Genomic DNA, 21,777 nt, shown 5'->3' on the forward strand with positions numbered 1-21,777 from the left:
TCAAAAAATTCGTGACTCACTTTATTGCAATTTTCACTTTATTGTGGTGGTCTGGAATCAAACCCACAACCTCTCCAAAGTATGCCTGTATATCACTGGAAGCAGTGATTTTGGTGTTTTCATGTTATTAAAATACTATGAATATGGGTATCACTACAGGCTATGTGTATATTCGTGGAAAAATTAGAAGATAAATATGGAAGTTTGAAATGTTTATTGAAACAAGTACACAACACTGAATATTTTAAAACATTACAAATAATTACAACATCTCACTACACAATGTGTTTTATATGTATGTATGTAAATATATATATACACACATATTTAAACTTTGCTTCATCTTTCAACTTTTTATCTGTGTAAAAAGAAGAACACTTTCCTCATTCAGGAGATTTCTGATGTTGTAATAATTACCTAGAAATAAAGTGATAAGAAAATTAAAAATTATTTCCATAGGAATCATTCCCTTTTGATTAAATGTTTAGTCATCACTAAGACCTATTACAGTATATAGAGGCAAATTTTTAAAAAAAATCATGTAACAACAAATAACTCTTATTTAATTCCATGAACTGAAAAATCCAAGGATCATCTGTGATCCAGATAAAGCTTAAAACAATGTAAATTTCACATCATTTTGATAATGAGTGCAAAAACAAATTAGACAAGGGTGCAGATAGGAAAAAAAAATCTCCCTCTGAACCCAATCATGTTTTGGGGTGTTTTTTTTGGTTTTTTTAATTGAAGTATATGTGATTTACAATGTTATATTAGTTTCAGGTATACAACAGTGATTCAATTATTTTTATAGATTATACTCCATTTAAGGTTATTATAAAATATTTTCTATATTCCCTGTGCTATACATTACATCCTTGTATCTTATTTATTTTATACCTTGTAGTCTGTACCTCTATTCCTCTTCCCCTATCTTGCCCCTTCCCTCTACCCCTCTCCCCACTGGTAACCACTAGTTTGCTCTCTGTATCTATGAGTCTGATTCTGTTTTGTTATATTCATTTGTTTGTGTTCACAACAGTGTTGGCACATACAAAGGACTATATAAATATAGCTATTATTATTGTCTCCTTTCATTAGAATGTAAGCTCCATGAGGGCAGGGATTTTTTTTATGTATCCCACACCCTTAGAGCAATGCTTGGTAGACTCTCAATCACATTTGTTGAATGAATGAATGAATGAACAAATTAAAATTCCTATCTCCAAAGACTTGTGCTCCAATAGCTGATGAAGCACACTATTCTGTATGTTTAAAATAACCAACTAAAAACTGTTTGACTACATAATATCTTTGAGGTAACATAGGGGAATAATTTTCTTTCTACTCTGGATACAACGTATCTTCTATTTTTATATTCAGCAATTAGCAACTCATTCAATTTTCATGTACTGAAACACTGATATACTTATCTAATAAAAAAAATTAAAAGAAAATATGCACCAAATTTCTTTGGCATCAATCACATCATGCTTCATTTTGACCACTGTGGCTTCCATTTTCATGGTGCTCATGAGCAACTATATAAGTATTCAACTATACAAAAGAAAAGGTTTTTAATTATTCTTACCTGAAGGAACATAGAATGAATCCCCAGTTGTTATTACATAAGGTGTTTCGTGTAAGGTACATAAAAGGTCACCAAAGTTAACATAAAAAATCTGTAAAATTAAAAATTAAAATCTCATTTCAAATTGTAACACCACAACAAATACACTCCAAAGAAACTTAAAAGTAAATGTGGTAGGCAGAATAACGGCTCTCCAAAGATATCAATGCTCTAATCTCCAGAATTTGTTATGTCACATGGCAAAGGAGACCTCGAGATGGTGAGATTATCCTGGATTACCTAAATGGGCCCAATCTAATTACATAAACCTTACTTGAAAGTGGGCAATTTTCCTACTGGAAGCAGACGAGAGATGAAGCAGAGAAGTCAGAGAAATTTGAAGCATGAAAAGGGCTTTCACTGTTGCTAGCACTAAAGATAAGAGAGCCATAAGCCAAGGAGTATAGACTATTTCTAGACACCCCAGCCAACAGCCAGTGAGGAAACAGGAACCTCAGCCCTACAGCCACGTGAAACTTAATTCTGCCAACAACGTGAATGAATTTGAAACACTCATTCTAAAAGCCTTCAGAGAGGAATACAGATCTCACAACACCTTGATTCCAGCCTAGTGATACTCTAATCAGAGTACTCAGCCAAGCCCACCTGATTTCTAACCTACGTAACTGTGAGATAATAAATGAGAGTTGTTTAAATTTGTGGTAATTTGTTAAAGCAGTAATAGAAAACTAGTACAGGAAAACATTTCTTTTGTTCTTCCTTACTATTTACCAATTTATGAAAATTCAGAACCATTGTAAAGAATATCACTTAGCTATACTAGAAAAATAGCTAGGTTTTATGTACACCTCTTTAAAGGTTACATGCTTGGTATATGTAACTTAATCTGACTGACGAATCAAAGAAAGAACAAAAAGCAAAAAAAAAAATACATTTAAACAAGCATCAACATTAAGTAAGAGGGTAAATATAGTGCTCAGTCATACAGGCTTCCATATTCAAACACAGCAAATTTTACATTTTATATATAGATAGCACCTGGCAATGACCTATTTTTTTGACAACTAAATACAAAATGTAGGGCCTTCAAACTCTGAGATTCAAATTCTGAGATTCAGCCATCAAGAATATTTTGCCTCAGAGAAATATGCCTTCTCCTTTTCTTCTTACCAGTTTTGTAAAATGAGCCTAAAATACCAGAAAAATGAGAGCAGCTAGCACTTATCCAGCACTTACCCCATGCCAGCCACTGTTCTAAGCACTTCATTTTTACTCATTTAATATATGCATCTACCAATGAGACAGTACTATTTTAATAGCTTTTCACAGATGAAGAAAATGAGGCACAGAGAAGTGTAACTTTCCAAGGTCACAATGTAAATGGAAAAGCTGGAATTTGAACTCAGGTACTTTGATTCCAGAATCCATGTTCTTAGCCACTACAATATACTCTCTCAATGGAACACTCTTAAAGTGGTTCTAAAGGTATTTTTATAATTTAATAAAAGAAATATATTTATTACATCCAAAAAAATTTGCCTAAAAAAAGGAACACACACACTACCCAGAAAGTCAAGCATGTATTTATAGATGTTTTTTCCTTATCTATTCAGTTTGGCTCTCTATGCACACCTCTCCCCATTTCTGCAAACATCTTACTAAGAATGCTTTTGAAATACACAAAAATAGAATGATGACCTCCCACAAATAAATACTGAACCCTGATACCCTGCTCTTTTCAAAGTCTGATTCCCCCATTCCATATTATTTTGAAATAAATGCCCAGCATCATAAACCATCTGTAAATATTTCAATGTGTACTGAAAGACCAAAGTCCTTTTTTAAAACATGACAACACTGTTGTCACACATAAAAATAAATGAATATTTAGTGTTAAATGCCCAGTCAATATTCAAATTTCCAGTTGTCTCTTCAGTGTCTTACTTTTAAGGGTTTGTTTGAATTGGGATCCAAGTAAGAGTCACATATGGTCAGTGCTTGATCTAGCTTTTAAAGCACTCAATCTATTGAGTGGTTATCAATTTGGGGGTGATTTTGTCCCTCAGGGGACAACTGGCAATGTCTGGGAACATGTGTAATTCTCACAACTAGAGGGGTACTACTGGAATCTAGTGCGTAGAGGCCAGGGTTGCTTCTAAACCTCTTACAATGCACAGGATAGCCTCCCTACAACAAAGAATTATTGAGTCCAAAATGTCAATAGTGCCACAGTTGAGGACCCTGATCTCTATACATTCCACGTGGTTGTCTTTTTTATTCCTTGCACCTTATTTATTGAAGAAATCAAGCAGCAAAATTTGTTTTAAAAATCTTTACACAGCTGGATTTTGCTTATTACAACGCCAGGTTGTCATCTGAAAAGTCTGCCATTCTTTATTTCCTGTAAATTGGTGGTTAGATCTAAGGACTTAACTTCAGGTGGTTGTGTGTGGGTTTTGTTTTTTTTTTTTTTAAAGAAGGTGGGGAAGGCAAGACTACTTCATAGACAGTGTTGTATTCTTCCATCAGGAGACACATAATGTCTGGTTGTGTTCTTTTTAGATGTTAGTAGACAATGATGCTAGAACCAGTAGTTTATTGGGTGTTGTAAAATGGTAATAGTCCATTCTAACATTCAGTCTTCATTTATTAATTGGACTATTTCTAAAAAGGATAAACTTCCCCATATCTATTATTTGATTACCTAGTAGTACAGTTTATATGAGAACAGCAGAATAAATGTTTAATTATTTTCCTTACCATATTTGTCAAAGTGAGTTGGCTTCCTAGAATTCTCCGACAGTGATGAATTAAGTTTTTCTTTTTGTAGTAGCCTTACAAATTCATGGATTTAGATATAATTTATGTGTATCAATCCAGTGAAGTTATTCTTATTGATACTCAAGTTTTCATCTTTGTCCAGAGACAGCATCTTCAAGTTGGATCCTGAGACCTTATGACCCAATCCTAATGGTCTTTGATAGTCTGCTATCAGGTATGATAAATATTCCAAGCTCAGTCCCAGGCCTGGAATCAGACATTTCTCTAAGGAACTCTGGTTCCTTTAAGTGTGTTGCTATCACTTTTTTGATTTTTTACCTCTGGAACAATTACTGTCTAGTTTTTCATATAGTTCTACCTTTTGATTTATTTGGGTTTTTTCTCTCTTCTGGTTTTTGACTGGTCTTCCACATCACTTAACTTTAATATTTTCCATTTCTTTTTTTTCTAAAAACATTAATTAATTAATTAATTAATTAATTTGGCTGCATTGGGTCTTAGTTGCAGCATGTGGGATCCTTCACTGCAGTGCGCAGGCTCTTTGTTGCAATGCGCGGGCTTCTCTCTAGCTGTGGCGCATGGGCTTAGTTGCCCCACGGCATGTGGGATCTTAGCTCCCCAACCAGGGATTGAACCTACATCTGCTGCATTGGAATGCAGATTCTTAACCACTGGACCACCAGGGAAGTCCCAATATTTCCCATTTCTTAATACCCTTTTCTTTTCTAGGAGAGCTCCACAACAAACTCCCATAGTTAATTTGTTCATTCTTCTGTGGTTTGAATTTAACAAATCTACCACTGCTACTTTCTCTCTTACTCATTATCTAGACCTGAGTTTGAAAGAAAGAGTTAATGGCTTATGCTGGTTCTCCATCTTGCCCTTTTGTTTCTCAAAAGCATATATTTAAAAGTGTGCTTCATTTTTTAAAAATGTAAAAATACTCCCCTTGTTATTTAAAAAGAACCTTTAAGTCTAGTTTTCATTATAAAAACTTAAAGGCAATATTTAGAAGAAACAAAACTAAACTATAATCACCTACTGACATGTTATTTTCTATAGTTCCTTCAAGGTTCTGTCATTTTCATTTTTAATTTCTACTCAGAAAAAAATAAAAAGAATTTTCTACTTTTCAGTTTCCTTAAATATTTATCCTAAAGGTGTTCCTATATGGTTATTCTGCAAAATAATATACTTAAATTAATATAAAAATGTTTAGTATAGCACCTGGAACATGTAAGTGCTATATAACTGATTATCATATATAATGGTTTACCTCATTACTAAGTCAAAATATAATATAACCATTTTTTTCCTGCAGCACACATTTCAGCGATTTCCAATTTTTGCAATTACTGTCTATGTTAAAATAAAGAGCTACATATGTTCAAACACTTCCAAACATTTACTATTCAATATTCCTTTTTTAAAGGAATAAAGGCATTATAGCTTAATGGGTAACTACAGTTAGTTCAATGATGACATTTCATAATGCTTATTTTCATTATTAATTGTTCCTTAATGATCGTACAGGGATTATCTATTACTTTAGTTAGTTTAATATGTTATATTTACTCTTTTAATACCACCTGGAGATCTATGACATTTTAAGATTGGATTAAAGAATATTTTTAAATACTTTAGATCTGGATTCTACATACTATGTAGCAATAAATTATTCTTTTACTCTTATGTGTATCTTTTCCTTTCTCTGCCTTGATTTGCCCTTCTTAGTTAATAAAACTGAAGGGTCCTAATGCTCTTTCTGTTTCTCCTTTGTGGGCTTTCATTTTATCAGTAAAAAGAACTGTTTTGAACCATGATTTCACAGGTTCCTGAAATGTTACTTACTGAAAGATGTACCTCAGATGTAACATGTTTTAAATGCTGGTATAATATTAAATCTTCTTTAAATCTGGTGATTTTCAAAATCTTTCATTTTCAAATTCAAAATGCAAAAATTATCTGATATAAATACATGTTATAGGGGTGTGTGTCTCCAGTGAGAAAGAGACAGAGAGACAGACTCAGAGAAGAGAGACTCACCTTGAGTCTCATTATGACTTCAGCCAATAATACTGCTATATACAGTAATATATTCTTTAATACTTACTGAAGCAACTAGCTCCCAGTCCTCAATCTCCTGTTACACTTAATCTCAATAATCCCCTCCAGCTCTAAAATTCTAATGATTTGTTTGCAAAACTAATTTTAAGGATTCTTTTTTTTTTTTTTTTTATTTTGCGGTACGCAGGCCTCACTGTTGTGGCCTCTCCCTTTGTGGAGCACAGGCTCTGGACGTGCAGGCTCAGCGGCCATGGCTCATGGGCCTAGCCGCTCCATGGCATGTGGGATCTTCCCGGACCGGGGCACGAACCCGTGTCCCCTGCATCAGCAGGCGGACTCTCAACCAATGTGCCACCAGGGAAGCCCTCAAGAATTCTTTTAAGTAAAGACGATTCCCTAAACTTCTGAATCTCAAGCCTACACTGCTATGCACAAAACAAGTACTTTTAAACAGCCATTGGTTGACTGACTTTAAACAGATGAAAAAAACTAAAAAATTATCTGTGCACTATAGTAATCATATATCATTTCTGAGGAAATAGCATTTTTAACGCTTCATCAAGTCCAACAAATCAGAGTTGTGCCAAGAGCAAAACATAAATATATGGAAAAATACACTCACCAATGTGTCTAGGCCTACATGCTGCTTTCCCTTTTCTTGATGTGGTCCTAATATCAATTTTCCAGTAGAAAAAAATGGTGTATCCAATGTTTTATATACTTTCAACTCACCATGTTCAACACAAAATTGGTATGTATCTCGTGGCCTTACAAGATCTAAGGGAAAAAAAATAAAGTAAGTACAAAGTAATAGCAATGACATTTCTCTGATACAGCATATACACACATATATAGACATAAACCTGCCTTAGAAAGATAGATGTGATTAATATCACTGACTCTGGGGCTAGAATGCCACAGGTCAGATCCTATCTCTGTCTTACAAGCTGTGTGAACTTAGCCAAGTTGCTTATCCTCTCTATTTGTGCCTACATTTTCTTTTCTATAAAATGGGGTAATAATACTCCATCTATGTTAGAGCTGTGAATATCAAATGACTTAAAGTGTGTAAAGTATTTAAAACACTGGCACAAAGTAAGCATTAGGTAAGTCTTGGCTATTAATAATAACAATGGTAGTATTACTATTTTTCCCATAATAACTCAGACAGAAAACAAAATCAGCTAAGAGATAAGAAAGGATTCCTATCTTTAAAAAGTTTAACATAGCCACAATACAAATGTATCATTATCATGTCAATAAATTCCTTTGTGCTTGCTTGACTGATTATTAAATAACAAGATTTTTATTTATTTATCAGGTAAAGCCTCTAAGTAACCGGAGTTCTAACTGTAGCTCACAAATTACTATATCACTTTTTTTTTTTTTTTCCGGTACGTGGGCCTCTCTCACTGTTGTGGCCTCTCCCGTTGGCGGAGCACAGGCTCCGGACGCGCAGGCTCAGCGGCCATGGCTCACGGGCCTAGCCGCTCTGCGGCATGTGGGATCTTCCCAGACCGGGGCACGAACCCATGTCCCCTGCATCGGCAGGTGGACTCTCAACCACTGTGCCACCACGGAAGCCCTACTATATCACTTTTTAATTTCCCTTTTACTTACAACCTTTTCCAGACCTGTAATTAATATATTTTTCTATCATCAGCTTCTGACTGTACTCCCACAGACTACAGGATATAGAAAATACATAGGCTCAAGAAACAAAAACTTATGAATTCTTGACAACACACAACTTTTTTAACCTGATACAGTATAGCAATGTTTTCAGTTAAGACACTTCACTAAACAAAATTCTCTGTGCTTCTACCTCTGTTGCCAAATAAACAATCTGGAATATAGAAATAACTTTGCTACTTAAGATATCAAATGGAACTTATGCCACAGTCAAAATTTTAAGTGTAAATACTGCCTCTCTGGTTTGAGATATCTGTCCTCTGACTTGGGATAAATAGTCCCAAGTACTCACTAGTACAGTCATAACAGTTGTTAAAATATTTAAATATTTCCTGTATGTATATATTCCCTGGTTGGTAAATAGCTGAGTGTCCCCTACTTAACCCCACCACTCTATAGCCCATCCCTTGGGACCGCCCATGTTGTCCTAGACACTAAATGTTTAATGCCTATTAAGTACAGGAGGAGGCTTCTAGGACCCTGTACCAGCCTTAAGGTTCAGCATGGCATTTGTTTGGCTGACTGATGCCCTTGCTAGTCATCTCCAAAAAAGGTTTTATACCCCAGATACCAATATTGGCATCTCACAGCACCAAAGGCTGTCTAAATTCTGCCATAATCCCCATCCAGTCTCACAGTAAGAGTGTATCCAGGAGTCTGCCAGTTAACTTGCTAGATTTCCCCATGAACAGCCCCAGTAAGAGTGTATCCGGGAGTCTGCCAGTTAACTTGCTAGAGTTCCCCATGAACAGCCCCTGTCCGCTTGTGTCCTCATGGTGAAAGAAGGCCTGGACCCTAATGGCGGAGACAACACTCCTGATGGTAGCACTTGTATCACAGAGGACAAATGCATGGTACTATATGTACCCTGGAGGTTGTCTGCCATCAGTTCCCCTAGTGTAGTCCTCATACAGGCTGCTTATTTGAATTAGACTCTCTACTAGACTTTGGCTCTGAAAGATCTGGGGAGAGAAAGGGAAAGCAGACAAGCCAGACTTCAGTTTGTCCTTATTAGTTGTTAAATTAAGTATTCTCAATATCAACCCTGATCTTACCCATAAGAATAATCTCTCGTGTTTCTGGGTCCTTTACCCTCGTTGGCTGCAAAGGATCTCCCAGAGGTATATTCAGATTTTCCACGAATTTATTCTCTGCAAAAGAAATACCACTGAAATCTTACTTAAAATTCTTTTCCATTAAAAAAAATCTAGTATGAAATACAGCTATGGACAAGTTGTAAATGAAAATTGCCAGAGGCATATCTTTTTCCTGTTTATCAATGACCGCTTTGATAAACAAAAATTCAAAAATCACAATGATTTACCACAGAAGCAAACATCCTAAACTTCTTATTTTCTGACAACTTTTGAATTCTTGCATCATCAAGAAGTTAAATGGTGTTTTGCATATTCTCTAAGAGAGCTGAAGTATACAATACACTTTAAAAAGAATTCTTTAACATGTTTATTTTAACCATAATTCGAGCACAGAAAAGATAAGCTTCATTTGACAGGTCAATTTACTCAGGTGGAAATGTTTTACACTCTGCTATTAATGATTTTTTTAAAAGAATAAAATTAGTTTACTTTCAAAATCTGAAAAAAAGTGGACATTAAAAAGATAATTTACCCTGAAGTAGTAGTATATCTGAAGCTTTTAGAGATATATTTCAAAATTTGCAAAGAGCTACTTCTCAAAGCACTTTTATAAAATAAGGAATAAGTTCATACTTCTTTCATCATTATCAAGACAGATCCTTTTCCTATTAACTATTGTATTGACTCTTCCCAAGTTTCCTTTTGCTTTCCTTTTAGATGATACTTTGTCTGGGGACAGTATTCCACCAATCACAAATCCTCCTGAAATTTAACCAAAAAAAACAAGGTAAATTATCATACCTGGCAAAGTGAAAATCTTGAAACAAAACTCATTAAATTAATACAGCACATTTCCTTTCAAAGTATGAAAGAATACATTAGTTTTACCACACTCTACAGTTAAAAATTCAAACAACACAAATAGCAACCAATTTCACTTGTCTCTATCCTAAATCTAGAAGCACTGATGAAACATGACTGAATGATCTCTGTTGCTTGAAATCAAGTCATCAGTGGAAGTGTAAAAAACAAAGAACACAAAGATCAGCAATGAACTATTTATAGTAATCCACATGTCAGTTTAGTCCTTTGACTCAGAAATATACACCAAAAGAAAGGAAATAACTTCACGATAACACTCACTATACTTTCTTTCCCACCCTCTACAATTTTTGTAGAAAAATATAAGAAAATAGAATGAGAATAATAATGGGGAATACTTAATCTTTGACAGTTATAATTTTCTCATGTTCTGATCTAATGCTTCATTTTATGCAATTAAAAACCTTGCTAGGTAGTATAAAAATAATAACACTCTATCAAGCCACATGCTCACCTCAAATTGCTACCAAAAAGAAAACAAATCAGCATCTCTACAGTAATCAGAGAAATCTGGACTTGAATCTATTGTCACATTTTTGGAGGATGATGATTAAATAAGGTAATGTATGTAAATACATAAGACAGCACTTGGCATGTAATGTACCTAAATAAATTGTAGCAATTATCATTATTATTATTTTGAGACACTAAAGCATAAATTTTACCAGATGGCCTTCCTTGATAATCTATTCGCTCCCCTCTCCAATATTCCAAAGGTTTGGATCGTGTTCTCATGGTCCTGCGAACATTTGGTGTGTTGGAGGGCAATACTGTAAAAAGACATCAGACAAAAAATGCACATATATGTTTAGTTGGATGATACTCTGCAGTGAAAAGACTGATATTACTTTCTAGAACACAAATGCTTTTAGACAAAACACTAGAAAAACAAATTTTAAGACATATTTGTGTTATTAAAGAAATGCCAAGCTACTAGATTGGAAAAGATTTAAAAACATGGTAACATTCACGGTTAATGATGTTAAAGGTACACCGGAATTCTCATATATTGTAGGTAGAAATGTAAACTGATTGATGACAATTTGACAATACCTATAATTGTAATACTGTGTGACGTAGAAATTTCATCTTTAGAAAATGAGTTTGCAAAATATTCACAAAAATGGGCAAAGATATAGGTGTTAAGTACATTCATGGTAGTACTGTTCATAATAGAAACAGAAAAGAAAAAGCAAAAAGCAAACTGAAAACCACCTAAATGCTCCACAATAGGAAGTTTATAAATCAGGGGTGGTTATGTATACATGTGTTTGTGTGGATACACACATATCTATTCGTTTTATGTGAACAAGGCAAAGTTCTATATACTAAGTTTGTTGGCTACATAATCAACTTCCTATGTTCTTACTTACTTCTGGTTTGCTGGAGTTGTCCAATTCTGAAAGTGGTTTAACAAAATCTCCCAGTCTAACTGTATTGTTTAAATTAAAATCTCCTTGCTTTTCCATAGTTTTTTTCCTTTACACATTTTAGTTGCTAGGTTGTTTGGTACATAGTAGTTTATGATTTTTCTATCTTCTTCATAAAGTGCTAATTTTATTATTACAAGTCCTTCATCGTGTTCAGCACTTTTAACCTTAAATTTCAATTCACCTAATATTAAAAAATATACTAGTTTCTTTCTGTTTATATTAGCCTACTTAATTCTTTGATAATCTTCTATTTTAAAACCTGTTTTAAGTATTTCTTATAAACACATAGGTAAGTTTGTTTTGTTTAACCAAATCTGATAGTCTCTATCTTACTAGAGGAATTCAATCCATTCACACTTATTTAGTATAACAAGTAATACACATCTATTTATTTCTTCCATTTTACTTTATATTTACAGGTTATTTTACATCAGTGATTCTCTTTTTCCCTCATTCTCACTGGTTTGGTCAGAATACCATTTCTTCCTCCATACCTCAAACCTTGGTCATTTCAAAGTTTACTGTGCTTTTTCACTCTAATATTGGTTACCTTCCCATTCCTGACACTCAACAGTCATACTCATTTCTCCATCATTATATTAAAAACTATATCCCCGGGGCTTCCCTGGTGGTGCAGTGGTTGAGAGTCCGCCTGCCGATGCAGGGGAGACGGGTTCGTGCCCCGGTCCGGGAAGATCTTACATGCCGCGGAACGGCTGGACCCGTGAGCCATGGCTGCTGAGCCTGCGTGTCTGGAGCCTGTGCTCCACAACGGGAGAGGCCACAACAGTGAGAGGCCTGCATACAGCAAAAAAACAACAACAAAAAACTATATCCCCTACCAAGATGTTATCGTCTCCTTTTTCTCATTTAGTAAAATGAAACTTTTACACTACTTTTATTACCCCTCTTCCACTCCTACTCTCCTCCCCACCACACCAAGTTTTGTTAAGATAGTGTGGATTTCAAGCTATCACTGCAAAAATCCCCAATCATATTAGCATTTAGTAGTAGACACATCCTAAGGTGTGAGCAATGAGACACACCTTTATATAATCCCCTTCCCTGGGATACATGTGGAACCTATGACACACTCAACACAATATGGCAAAAGCAATGGGAAGTCACTTCTGTGATTACATCATGATCATACATATAAGACACTACCAGAAGGAGAGAAAAATTCTTCCTTGCTCACTTTGGAGAAGCAAGCTGCCATACTGTGAAGGGTCTATGAAAAGGGTCATGTGACAAGGAACTGCAGGTGACCCCTAGAAGTCGAGACTAGTGGCCCATGGCTCACAGCCACCAAGGAAACATGTACCTCAGTCCTACAATTCCAAGGAACTGAATTCTGCTAACAACTACATGAGCTTGTGATGGTTAACAGGACCTCGAGCCTCAGGTAAGATCATGGCCCAGGCTGAGACGTTGGACTGAAGCCTGTGAAACCCTTGAACAGAGGACCCAGCTAATTTGTGCCTGAGCTCCTGACCCACGGAAACCAAGGGATAATAATGTGTGTTGTCTAAACAACTAAATTTGTAGTAATTTGGTACACAGCAGCAGAAAACAAATATACATTGTTTAAATTTAACCACATATATTCAGAATCATTCCTCAGCAGTGTTTCCTCTCTTTGAACTCATTTTTTACTTATATGATAGTTGGTTAGATTACCTTACATGGATATTTTACATAGAGGAAGCTGAACTTAATTTTGCACTATCTGCAAAATAAATTCAGTTATCAGAAAGAAAGATATCGTGGCTAGTTAAAACAAAGGACTGTAATGCATTTTTTTTTTTTTTACCATCTTTATTGGAGTATAACTGCTTTACAACGTTGTGTTAGTACCTACTGTATAACAAGGTGAATAAGCTATATGTATACATATATCCCCATATCCCCTCCATCTTGCGCCTCCCTCCCATCCTCGCTATCCCACCCATTGAGGTGGTCGCAAAGCACTGAGCTGATCTCCCTGTGCTATGCAGCTGCTTCCCACTAGCTATCTATTTTACATTTCGTAGTGTATATATGTCAATGTTACTCTCTCACTTCGTCCCAGCTTACCCTTCTCCCCTCCCCGTGACCTCAAGTCCATTCTCTACATCTGCGTCATTATTCCTGTCCTGCCCCTAGGTTCATCAGAAGCATATTTTTTTTTTAGATTCCATATATGTGTGTTAGCATACGGTATTTGTTTTTCTCTTTCTGACTTACTTCACTCTGTATGACAGACTCTAAGTCCATCCAACTCACTACAAGTAACTCAATTTCATTTCTTTTTATGGCTGAGTAATATTCCGTTGTGTGTGTGTGTGTGTGTGTGTGTGTGTGTGTGTGTGTGTGTGTGTATGTGTGTGTGTGTATATATATATATATGCCACGTCTTCTTTATCCATTCATTTCTTTATGGACACTTAGGTTGCTGCCATGTCCTGGCTATTGTAAATAGTGCAGCAATGAACACTGTGGTACATGACTCTTTGAATTGTGGTTTTCTCAGGTATATGACCAGTAGTGGGACTGCTGGGTCATATGGTAGTTCTATTTTTAGTTTTTTAAGGAACCTCCATTCTGTTCTCCATAGTGGCTGTATCAATTTACATTCCCACCAACAATGCAAGAGGGTTCCCTTTTCTCCACAACCTCTCCAGCATTTATTGTTTGTAGATTTTGTGATGATGGCCATTCTGACTGGTGTGAAGTGATACCTTATTGTAGTTTTGATTTGCATTTCTCTTATGATTAGTGATGTTGGGCATATTTCCATGTGTTTGTTGGCAATCTGTATATCTTCTTTGGAGAAATATCCATTTAGGTTTTCTGCCCACTTTTGGACTGGGTTTTTTATTGATATGGAGCTACATGAGCTGCTTGTATATTTTGGAGATTAATCCTTTGTCAGTTGCTTCATTTGCACATATTTTCTCCCATTCTGAGGGTTGTCTTTTGGTCTGGTTTATGGTTTCCTTTGCTGTGCAGAAGTTTTTAAGTTACATTAGGTCCAATTGTTTATTTTTGTTTTCATTCCCTTTACTCTAGGAGGTGGGTCAAAAAGGATCTTGCTGTGATTTATCTCATGGAGTGTTCTGCCTATGTTTTCCTCTAAGAGTTTTACAGTGTCTGGCCTTACATTTAGGCCTTTAATCCATTTTGAGTTTATTTTTGGGTATGGTGTTAGGGAGTGTTCTAATGTCATTCTTTTACATGTAGCTATCCAGTTTTCCCAGCACCACTTATTGAAGAGGCTGTCTTTTCTCCATTGTATATTCTTGCCTCCTTTATCAAAGAAAAGGTGACCATATGTGCATGGCTTTATCTCTGGGCTTTCTATCCTGTTCCATTAATCTATATTTCTGTTTTTTTTGCCAGTACCATACTGCCTTGATTACTGTAGCTTTGTAGTACAGTCTGAAGTCCAGGAGCCTGATTCCTCCAGCTCTGTTTTTCTTTCTCAAGATTGCTTTGGCTATTCGGGGTCTTTTGTGTTTCCATACAAATTGTGAAATATTTTGTTCTGGTTCTGTGAAAAATGCCATTGGTAGTTTCACAGGGATTGCACTGAATCTGTAGATTGCTTTGGGTAGTACAGTCATTTTCACAATGTTGATTCTTCCAACCCAAGAACATGATATATCTCTCCATCTGTTTGTATCATCCTTAATTTCTTTCATTAGTGTCTAATATTTTTCTGTATACAGGTCTTTTGTATCCTTAGGTAGATTGATACCTAGGTATTTTATTCTTTTCGTTGCAATGGTAAATTGGAGTGTTTCCTTAAGTTCTCCTTCAGATTTTTCATCATTAGTGTTTAGGAATACAGGAGATTTCTGTGCATTAATATTGTATCTTGCTACTCTACCAAATACATTGATTAGCTCTAGTAGTTTTCTGGTAGCATCTTTAGGATTCTCTATGGATAGTATCATATCATCTGCAAACAATGACAGTTTTACTACTTCTTTTCCGCTTTGGATTCCTTTTATTTCTTTTTCTTCTCTGATGGCTGTGGCTAAGGCTTCGAAAACTATGTTGAATACTAGCGGTGAGAGTGGGCAACCTTGTCTTGTTCCTGATCTTAGAGGACATGGTTTCAGTTTTTCACCATTGAGAACGATGTTGACTGTGGATTTGTCATATATAGCTTTCACTATGTTGAGGTAGGTTCCCTCTATGCCAACTTTCTGGAGAGTTTTTTCATAAATTGGTGTTGAATTTTGTCAAAAGCATTTTCTGCATCTATTGAGATTATTATATGGTTTTTAATCCCTCAATTTGTTAATATGGTGTATCATTATTAATTGATTTGCGTATACTTAAGAATCCTTGCATTCCTGGGGTAAACCCCACTTGATCATGGTGTATGAACCTTTTAATGTGCTGTTGGATTCTGTTTGCTAATATTTTGTTGAGGATTTTTGCATCTATGTTCATCAGAGATACTCGCCTGTAGTTTTCTTTTTTTGTGACATCTTTGTCTGGGTTTGGCTTCAGGGTGATGGTAGCTTTGTAGAATGAGTTTGGGAGTAATCCTCCTTCTGCTATATTTTCGAAGAGTTTGAGAAGGATGAGTGTTAGCTCTTATCTAAATGTTTGACAGAATTTGCCTGTGAATCCATCTGGTCCTGGGCTGTTTATTGGAAGACTGTTAATCACAGTTTCAATTTCAGTGTTTGTGATTGGTCTGTTTATATTTTCTATTTCTTCCTGGTTCAGTCTCGGAAGGTTGTACTTTTCTAAGAATGTGTCCATTTCTTCCAAGTTGTCCATTTTATTGGCATAGAGTTGCTTGTAGTCTAATCTCTCATGATCCTTTGTATTTCTGCACTGTCAGTTGTTACTTCTCCGTTTTCATTCCTAATTCTGTTGATTTGAGTCTTCTCCCTTTTTTCTTTATAAGTCTGGCTAATGGTTTATCTATTTTGTTTATCTTCTCAAAGAACCAGCTTTTAGTTTTATTGATCTTTGCTATTGTTTCCTTCATTTCTTTTTCACTTATTTCTGATCTTATCTTTATGAATTGTTTCCTACTGCTAACTTTGGGTTTTCTTGTCCTTCTTTCTCTAATTGCTTTAGGTGTAAGGTTAGGTTGCTTATTTGAGATTTTTCTTGTTTCTTAAGGTAGGATTGTTTTGGTATAAACTTCCCTCGTAGAACTGCTTTTACTGCATCCCACAGGTTTTGGGTCATCGTGTTTCCGTTATCATTTGTTTCTAGGTATTTTTTGATTTCCTCTTTGATTTCTTCAGTGACCTCTTGGTTATTCAGTAGCGTATTGTTTAGCCTCCATGTGTTTGTATATTTTACAGTCTTTTTCCTGTAAATGATATCTAGTCTCATAGCGTTGTGATCAGAAAAGATACTTGATACAATTTCAGTTTTCTTAAATTTACCAAGGCTTGATTTGTGACGCAACATATGGTCTATCCTGCAGAACGTTCCATGAGCACTTGAGAAGAAAGTGTATTCTGTTGTTTTTGGATGGCATGTCCTATAAATATCAATTAAGTCCATCTTGTTTAATGCGTCATTTAAAGCTTGTGTTTATTTATTTTCATTTTGGATGATCTGTCTATTGGTGAAAGTGGGGTGTTAAAGTCCCCTACTATGATTGTGTTACTGTCAATTTCCCCTTTTATGGCTGTTAGCATTTGCCTTATGTATTGAGGAGCTCCTATGTTGGGTGCATATATTGTTACAATTGTTGTATCTTCTTCTTGGATTGATCCCTTGATCATTCTGTAGTGTCCTTCTTTGTCTCCTGTAATAGTCTTTATTTTGTCTGATAGGAGAATTGCTACTCCAGCTATCTTTTGATTTCCATTTGCATGGAATATCTTTTTGCATCCCCTCACTTTCAGTCTGTACGTGTCCCTAGGTCTGAAGTGGGTATCTTGTAGACAGCATATATACGGGTCTTGTTTTTATACCTATTCAGCCAGTCTGTGTCTTTTGGTGGGAGCATTTAGTCCATTTACATTTAAGATAATTATCAATATGTATGTTCCTATGACCATTTTCTTAATTGTTGTTGGTTTGTTTTTGTAGTTCTTTTCCTTCTCTTGTGTTTCCTGCCTAGAGAAGTTCCTTTAGCATTTGCTGTAAATCTGGTTTGGTGGTGCTGAATTCCCATAACTTTTGCTTATCTGTAAAGGTTTTAATTTCTCCATCGAATCTCAATTAGATCCTTGCTGGGTAGAGTAATCTTGGTTGCAGGTTTTTCCCTTTCATCACTTTAAATATGTCCTGCCACTCCCTTCAGGCTTGCAGAGTTTCTGCTGAAAGATCAGCTGTTAACCTTATGTGGATTCCCTTGTATGTTACTTGTTGCTTTTCCCTTGCTGCTTTTAATACTTTTTCTTTGTATTTAATTTTTGATAGTTTGATTAATATGTGTCTTGGTGTGTTTCTCTTTGGGTTTATCTTGTATGGTACTCTCTGTGCTTCCTGGACTTGATTGTCTATTTCCTTTCCCATGTTTGGGAAGTTTTTGGCTATAATCTCTTCAAATATTTTCTCAGACCCTTTTTCTTTCTCTTCTTCTTCTGGGACCCCTATAATTTGAATGTTGGTGCGTTTAATGTTGTCCCAGAGGTCTCTGACTGTCCTCAATTCTTTTCATTCTTTTTTCTTTATTATGCTCCCTGACAGTTATTTCTACCATTTTATTTTCTAGCTCACTTGTCTGTTCTTCTGCCTCAGTTATTCTGCTATTGATTCCTTCTACAGTATTTTTAATTTCAGTAATTGTGTTGTTCATCACTGTTTGTTTGCTTTTTAGTTCTTCCAGATCCTTGTTAAATGTTTCTTGTATTTTCTCCATTCTGTTTCCAAGATTTTGGATCATCTTTACTATCATTACTCTGAATTCTTTTTCAGATAGACTGCCTATTTCCTCTTCATTTGTTTGGTTTGGTGGGTTTTTACCTTGCTCCTTCATCTGTAACATATTTTTTTGTCCTTTTTTTTTTTTTTGATGGGTGGTGCTGTATTCCTGTCTTACTGGTTGTTTGGCCTGAGACGTCCAGCACTGGAGTTTCCAGGCACTTGGATAGAGCCAGGTCTTGGTCCTGAGATGAGGACCTCCAGGAGGCCTCACTCCGATTGATATTCTGTGGGGGCTGAGGTTCTCTGTTAGTCCAGCGGTTTGGACTCGCAGCTCCCACCACAGGAGCTCGGGCACGACCTTTGGCCTGATGACTAAGATCCCACAAGCTTCGTGGCGCATAAAAAAAAGAAAAAGAAAGAAAGAGAAAAGGAGCAGTACAATATCAAAGAATAAAAAACAAAATAGGTCTTCCCTGGTGTCGCAGTGGTTGAGAGTCCGCCTGCCGATGCAGGGGACATGGGTTCGTGCCCCGGTCCGGGAAGATCCCACATGCCACGGAGCCGCTTGGCCCATGAGCCATGGCCGCTGGGCCTGTGCATCCGGAGCCTGTGCTCTGCAACGGGAGAGGCCACAACAGTGAGAGGCCCACGTACCACAAAAAAATAAATAAATAAAAAATAAAATTAGAAAGATAAAAAATGTATCAGGAAAAATAAAAGTATAATAGAAACAACCAGTCACTGGGGGTTCATCCTGTCCCCTTAGGTGTCCGTGGTCCCCCACCAGTGCCTGGTAGGTGCCCTAGTTGTGAGGAGACATGAATTCCACATGCTCCTAGTATGCCATCTTGACTATGCCTGCCTCTGTAATACATTTCTGAAAGGCTATATATATTATTTTATTCTTCCAGAGTTGCATACGTGAGTCATGGGAGTCAGGTTTTGTTGGGTTTTTTTTTCTCCGTTATATGTAACTTTTCTGTCTGGAAGCTTTCTTCTATCCTTGAAATTCAGGAATTTTATTCACTTATGTCTAGAGATGTATCATTTTCATTAATTCTCTCTGGCAGTTGGTAAACTTTCTCAAATTGCAGATCAAGCCTATCTTTACTCCAGGGAAGTTTTAATTCTTTTTTTTGTTTGTTTGTTTTTTGTTTGTTTTTTGCGGTACGCAGGCCTCTCACTGTTGTGGCCTCTCCCGTTGCGGAGCACAGGCTCCGGACACCCAGGCTCAGCGGCCATGGCTCACGGGCCCAGCCGCTCCGCGGCATGTGGGATCTTCCTGGACTGGGGCACAAACCCGCGTCCTCTGCATCGGCAGGCGGACTCCCAACCACTGTACCACCAGGGAAGCCCACAGAAGTTTTAACTAGTACTTTCTTTAACTGTTTTCATTCCTCCATCTGTTTCTTTTTTCTGGAAATCCTGTTATTTGTATGTTTTATCTGCTGTCTCCCTGTTATTTCCACTGCATATTTTTTTCTTCATTGTTTCCATCTTTTTTTATATTTCTGTTCTGATGAATTTCTTCAATGTCAATACCAGCTACTAATTCAGCTCTCAACAGAAAATATATTTACTTTCAGTTCACGTACTGACTTTTTAAACTGAAAAATTATGCTTTAGCAACCAGAAAGCCTTCTATGATATAACTAGATCTCTGACAGTACTCATATTTCCTTCATTGTTAAAATTGTTATCCATCTACTACAATGGTTCTAGCACACCAGAAGCTGCCTACTGTTGCTAGGCATAATTCTTGATTTTCCTCTCTTGGATTGCTGGAGCCCCTGCTCAGGGACACTTTTATTTCTCTTTGCCTACTCTGACTCTAGGCATATTCCACTCCAAGACAAGCATTAAGCACCGAGAAGTATAGCAGCCTCTCTTCACATGGGCCTACAAAATACTAACTGACAAGATGTGAGGTTTTGGTTGAAGCAATTAGAAAAAGCTTCATTCCTACAGGTTCTCTTCAGGTACAAGTGTAGAAGCCTCAAGTATAGGGGGAGAGATAAAAAGCCACTCCAGTTCCACAAAGGTGAGAGGTCCCATGAATCTTGACCAGCAAATATCTCTTTGAAAACCATAGTTTTAATCCTCATGTGAGCCTCTCCATGGATTCCTTAGCTCCCAGCTTACTTATCCTAGTTACTGCTTTGTTTAGGTGTGAACTGGAAAAAACGGGAGAAGTTGTCAGGGATGCCATCTACCTAGCAGTTACATTTTATAGAATTCTCCACCCTAGCTTCTTAGCTTATCAGCTCCCTACTATAGAGCAATGAGTGAGAGGATTACAGGCTTCATAAATGGACAATAAAGAAACTCAGTGGCCTGTGATGATTTACCATGAAATTCATTAAAACTAAATACAGGTTTTACTTTCTCTGACAATTAATCCACATAATATTTTCCCCCTGCCTGAGAAAAAATTAAGTTACATTTAGAAATAAAGGTTTTATAATATGAAAATATTAAGAGAAAAGTAATCTTACCTAATTTGTGATGCACCTTGTTCTCTGGTGTTGAGTTAGACCTTTTTACTCTTGAATCATCTGCAAATTGCAGAAGCAATATCATGAGCAATGGCCACTAATTTCATGTTGAGTTAAAGTGTGCTACTCGGTCAACTTCAGTATAAATATTTTAAAATAAAATTCAACTTGAAAATACATCTTTTTTCTTAGAAAATAACAGTTGTTTACTTGGATGCATACTCCTTTTTTTTTATAACATCTTTATTGGAGTATAATTTCTTTACAATATTGTGTTAGTTTCTGGTATATAACGAAGTGAATCAGCTATATGCATACATATATCCCCATATCCCCTCCCTCTTGTGTCTGCCTCCCACCCTCCTTATCCCACCCATCTAGGTGGTCGCAAAGCACTGAGCTGATCTCCCTGTGCTGTGCAGCTGATTCCCACTAGCTATCTATTTTACATTTTGTAGTGCATATATGTCAGTGTTACTCTCTCATTTCATCCCAGCTTACCCTTCTCCCTCCCTGTGTCCTCAAGTCCATTCTCTACGTCTGTGTCTTTATTCCTGTCCTGCCCCTAGGTTTATCAGAACAATTTTTGTTTTTTTTTAGATTCCATGTATATGTGTTAGCATACGGTATTTATTTCTCTCTTTCTGACTTACTTCACTCTGTAGGACAGACTCTAGGTCCATCCACCTCACTACAAATAACTCAATTTTGTTTCTTTTTATGGCTGAGTAATATTCCATTGTATACATGTGCCACATCTTCTTTATCCATTCATCTGTCAACCTGACAATACATTTTATTACTCCCTTTGCTTTTCACTGCTGAGAAATGAAGGCTAGTGAAAAAGAGTATAATATGTCTCTAGATTTTGCTACAGTGATATATCTTAAGACGATAACAGT

At 36.3% G+C, this 21,777-nt stretch overlaps 1 protein-coding gene across 5 annotated transcripts in view; it reads right to left on the reverse strand.

The window, feature by feature from the left end:
- Positions 1-17: 17 nt before the first annotated feature.
- The window catches only part of CENPC (centromere protein C), an 89,960-nt gene continuing 68,200 nt past the window's right edge, over positions 18-21,777 (reverse strand). For 2 of the 5 annotated variants that reach the window (XM_079920013.1, XM_079920015.1), the window contains 7 exons: positions 20,876-20,935; positions 10,776-10,880; positions 9,862-9,990; positions 9,187-9,282; positions 7,062-7,216; positions 1,592-1,682; positions 18-417 (listed from right to left, as the gene is read on the reverse strand). In XM_079920013.1, coding sequence (XP_079776139.1) covers positions 347-417; positions 1,592-1,682; positions 7,062-7,216; positions 9,187-9,282; positions 9,862-9,990; positions 10,776-10,880; positions 20,876-20,935 — 707 coding nt within the window. In that variant the 3' untranslated portion in view covers positions 18-346. Of the gene's footprint in view, positions 418-1,591; positions 1,683-7,061; positions 7,217-9,186; positions 9,283-9,760; positions 9,991-10,775; positions 10,881-13,992; positions 18,995-20,875; positions 20,936-21,777 lie in introns of those variants that run through there. The other 3 variants (XM_079920014.1, XR_013828135.1, XM_079920016.1) reach the window with 3 other exon arrangements.

Source organism: Stenella coeruleoalba (genome assembly GCF_951394435.1).
Source record: "Stenella coeruleoalba genome assembly, chromosome: 4".
Classification (NCBI taxonomy): Eukaryota; Metazoa; Chordata; class Mammalia; order Artiodactyla; family Delphinidae; genus Stenella; species Stenella coeruleoalba.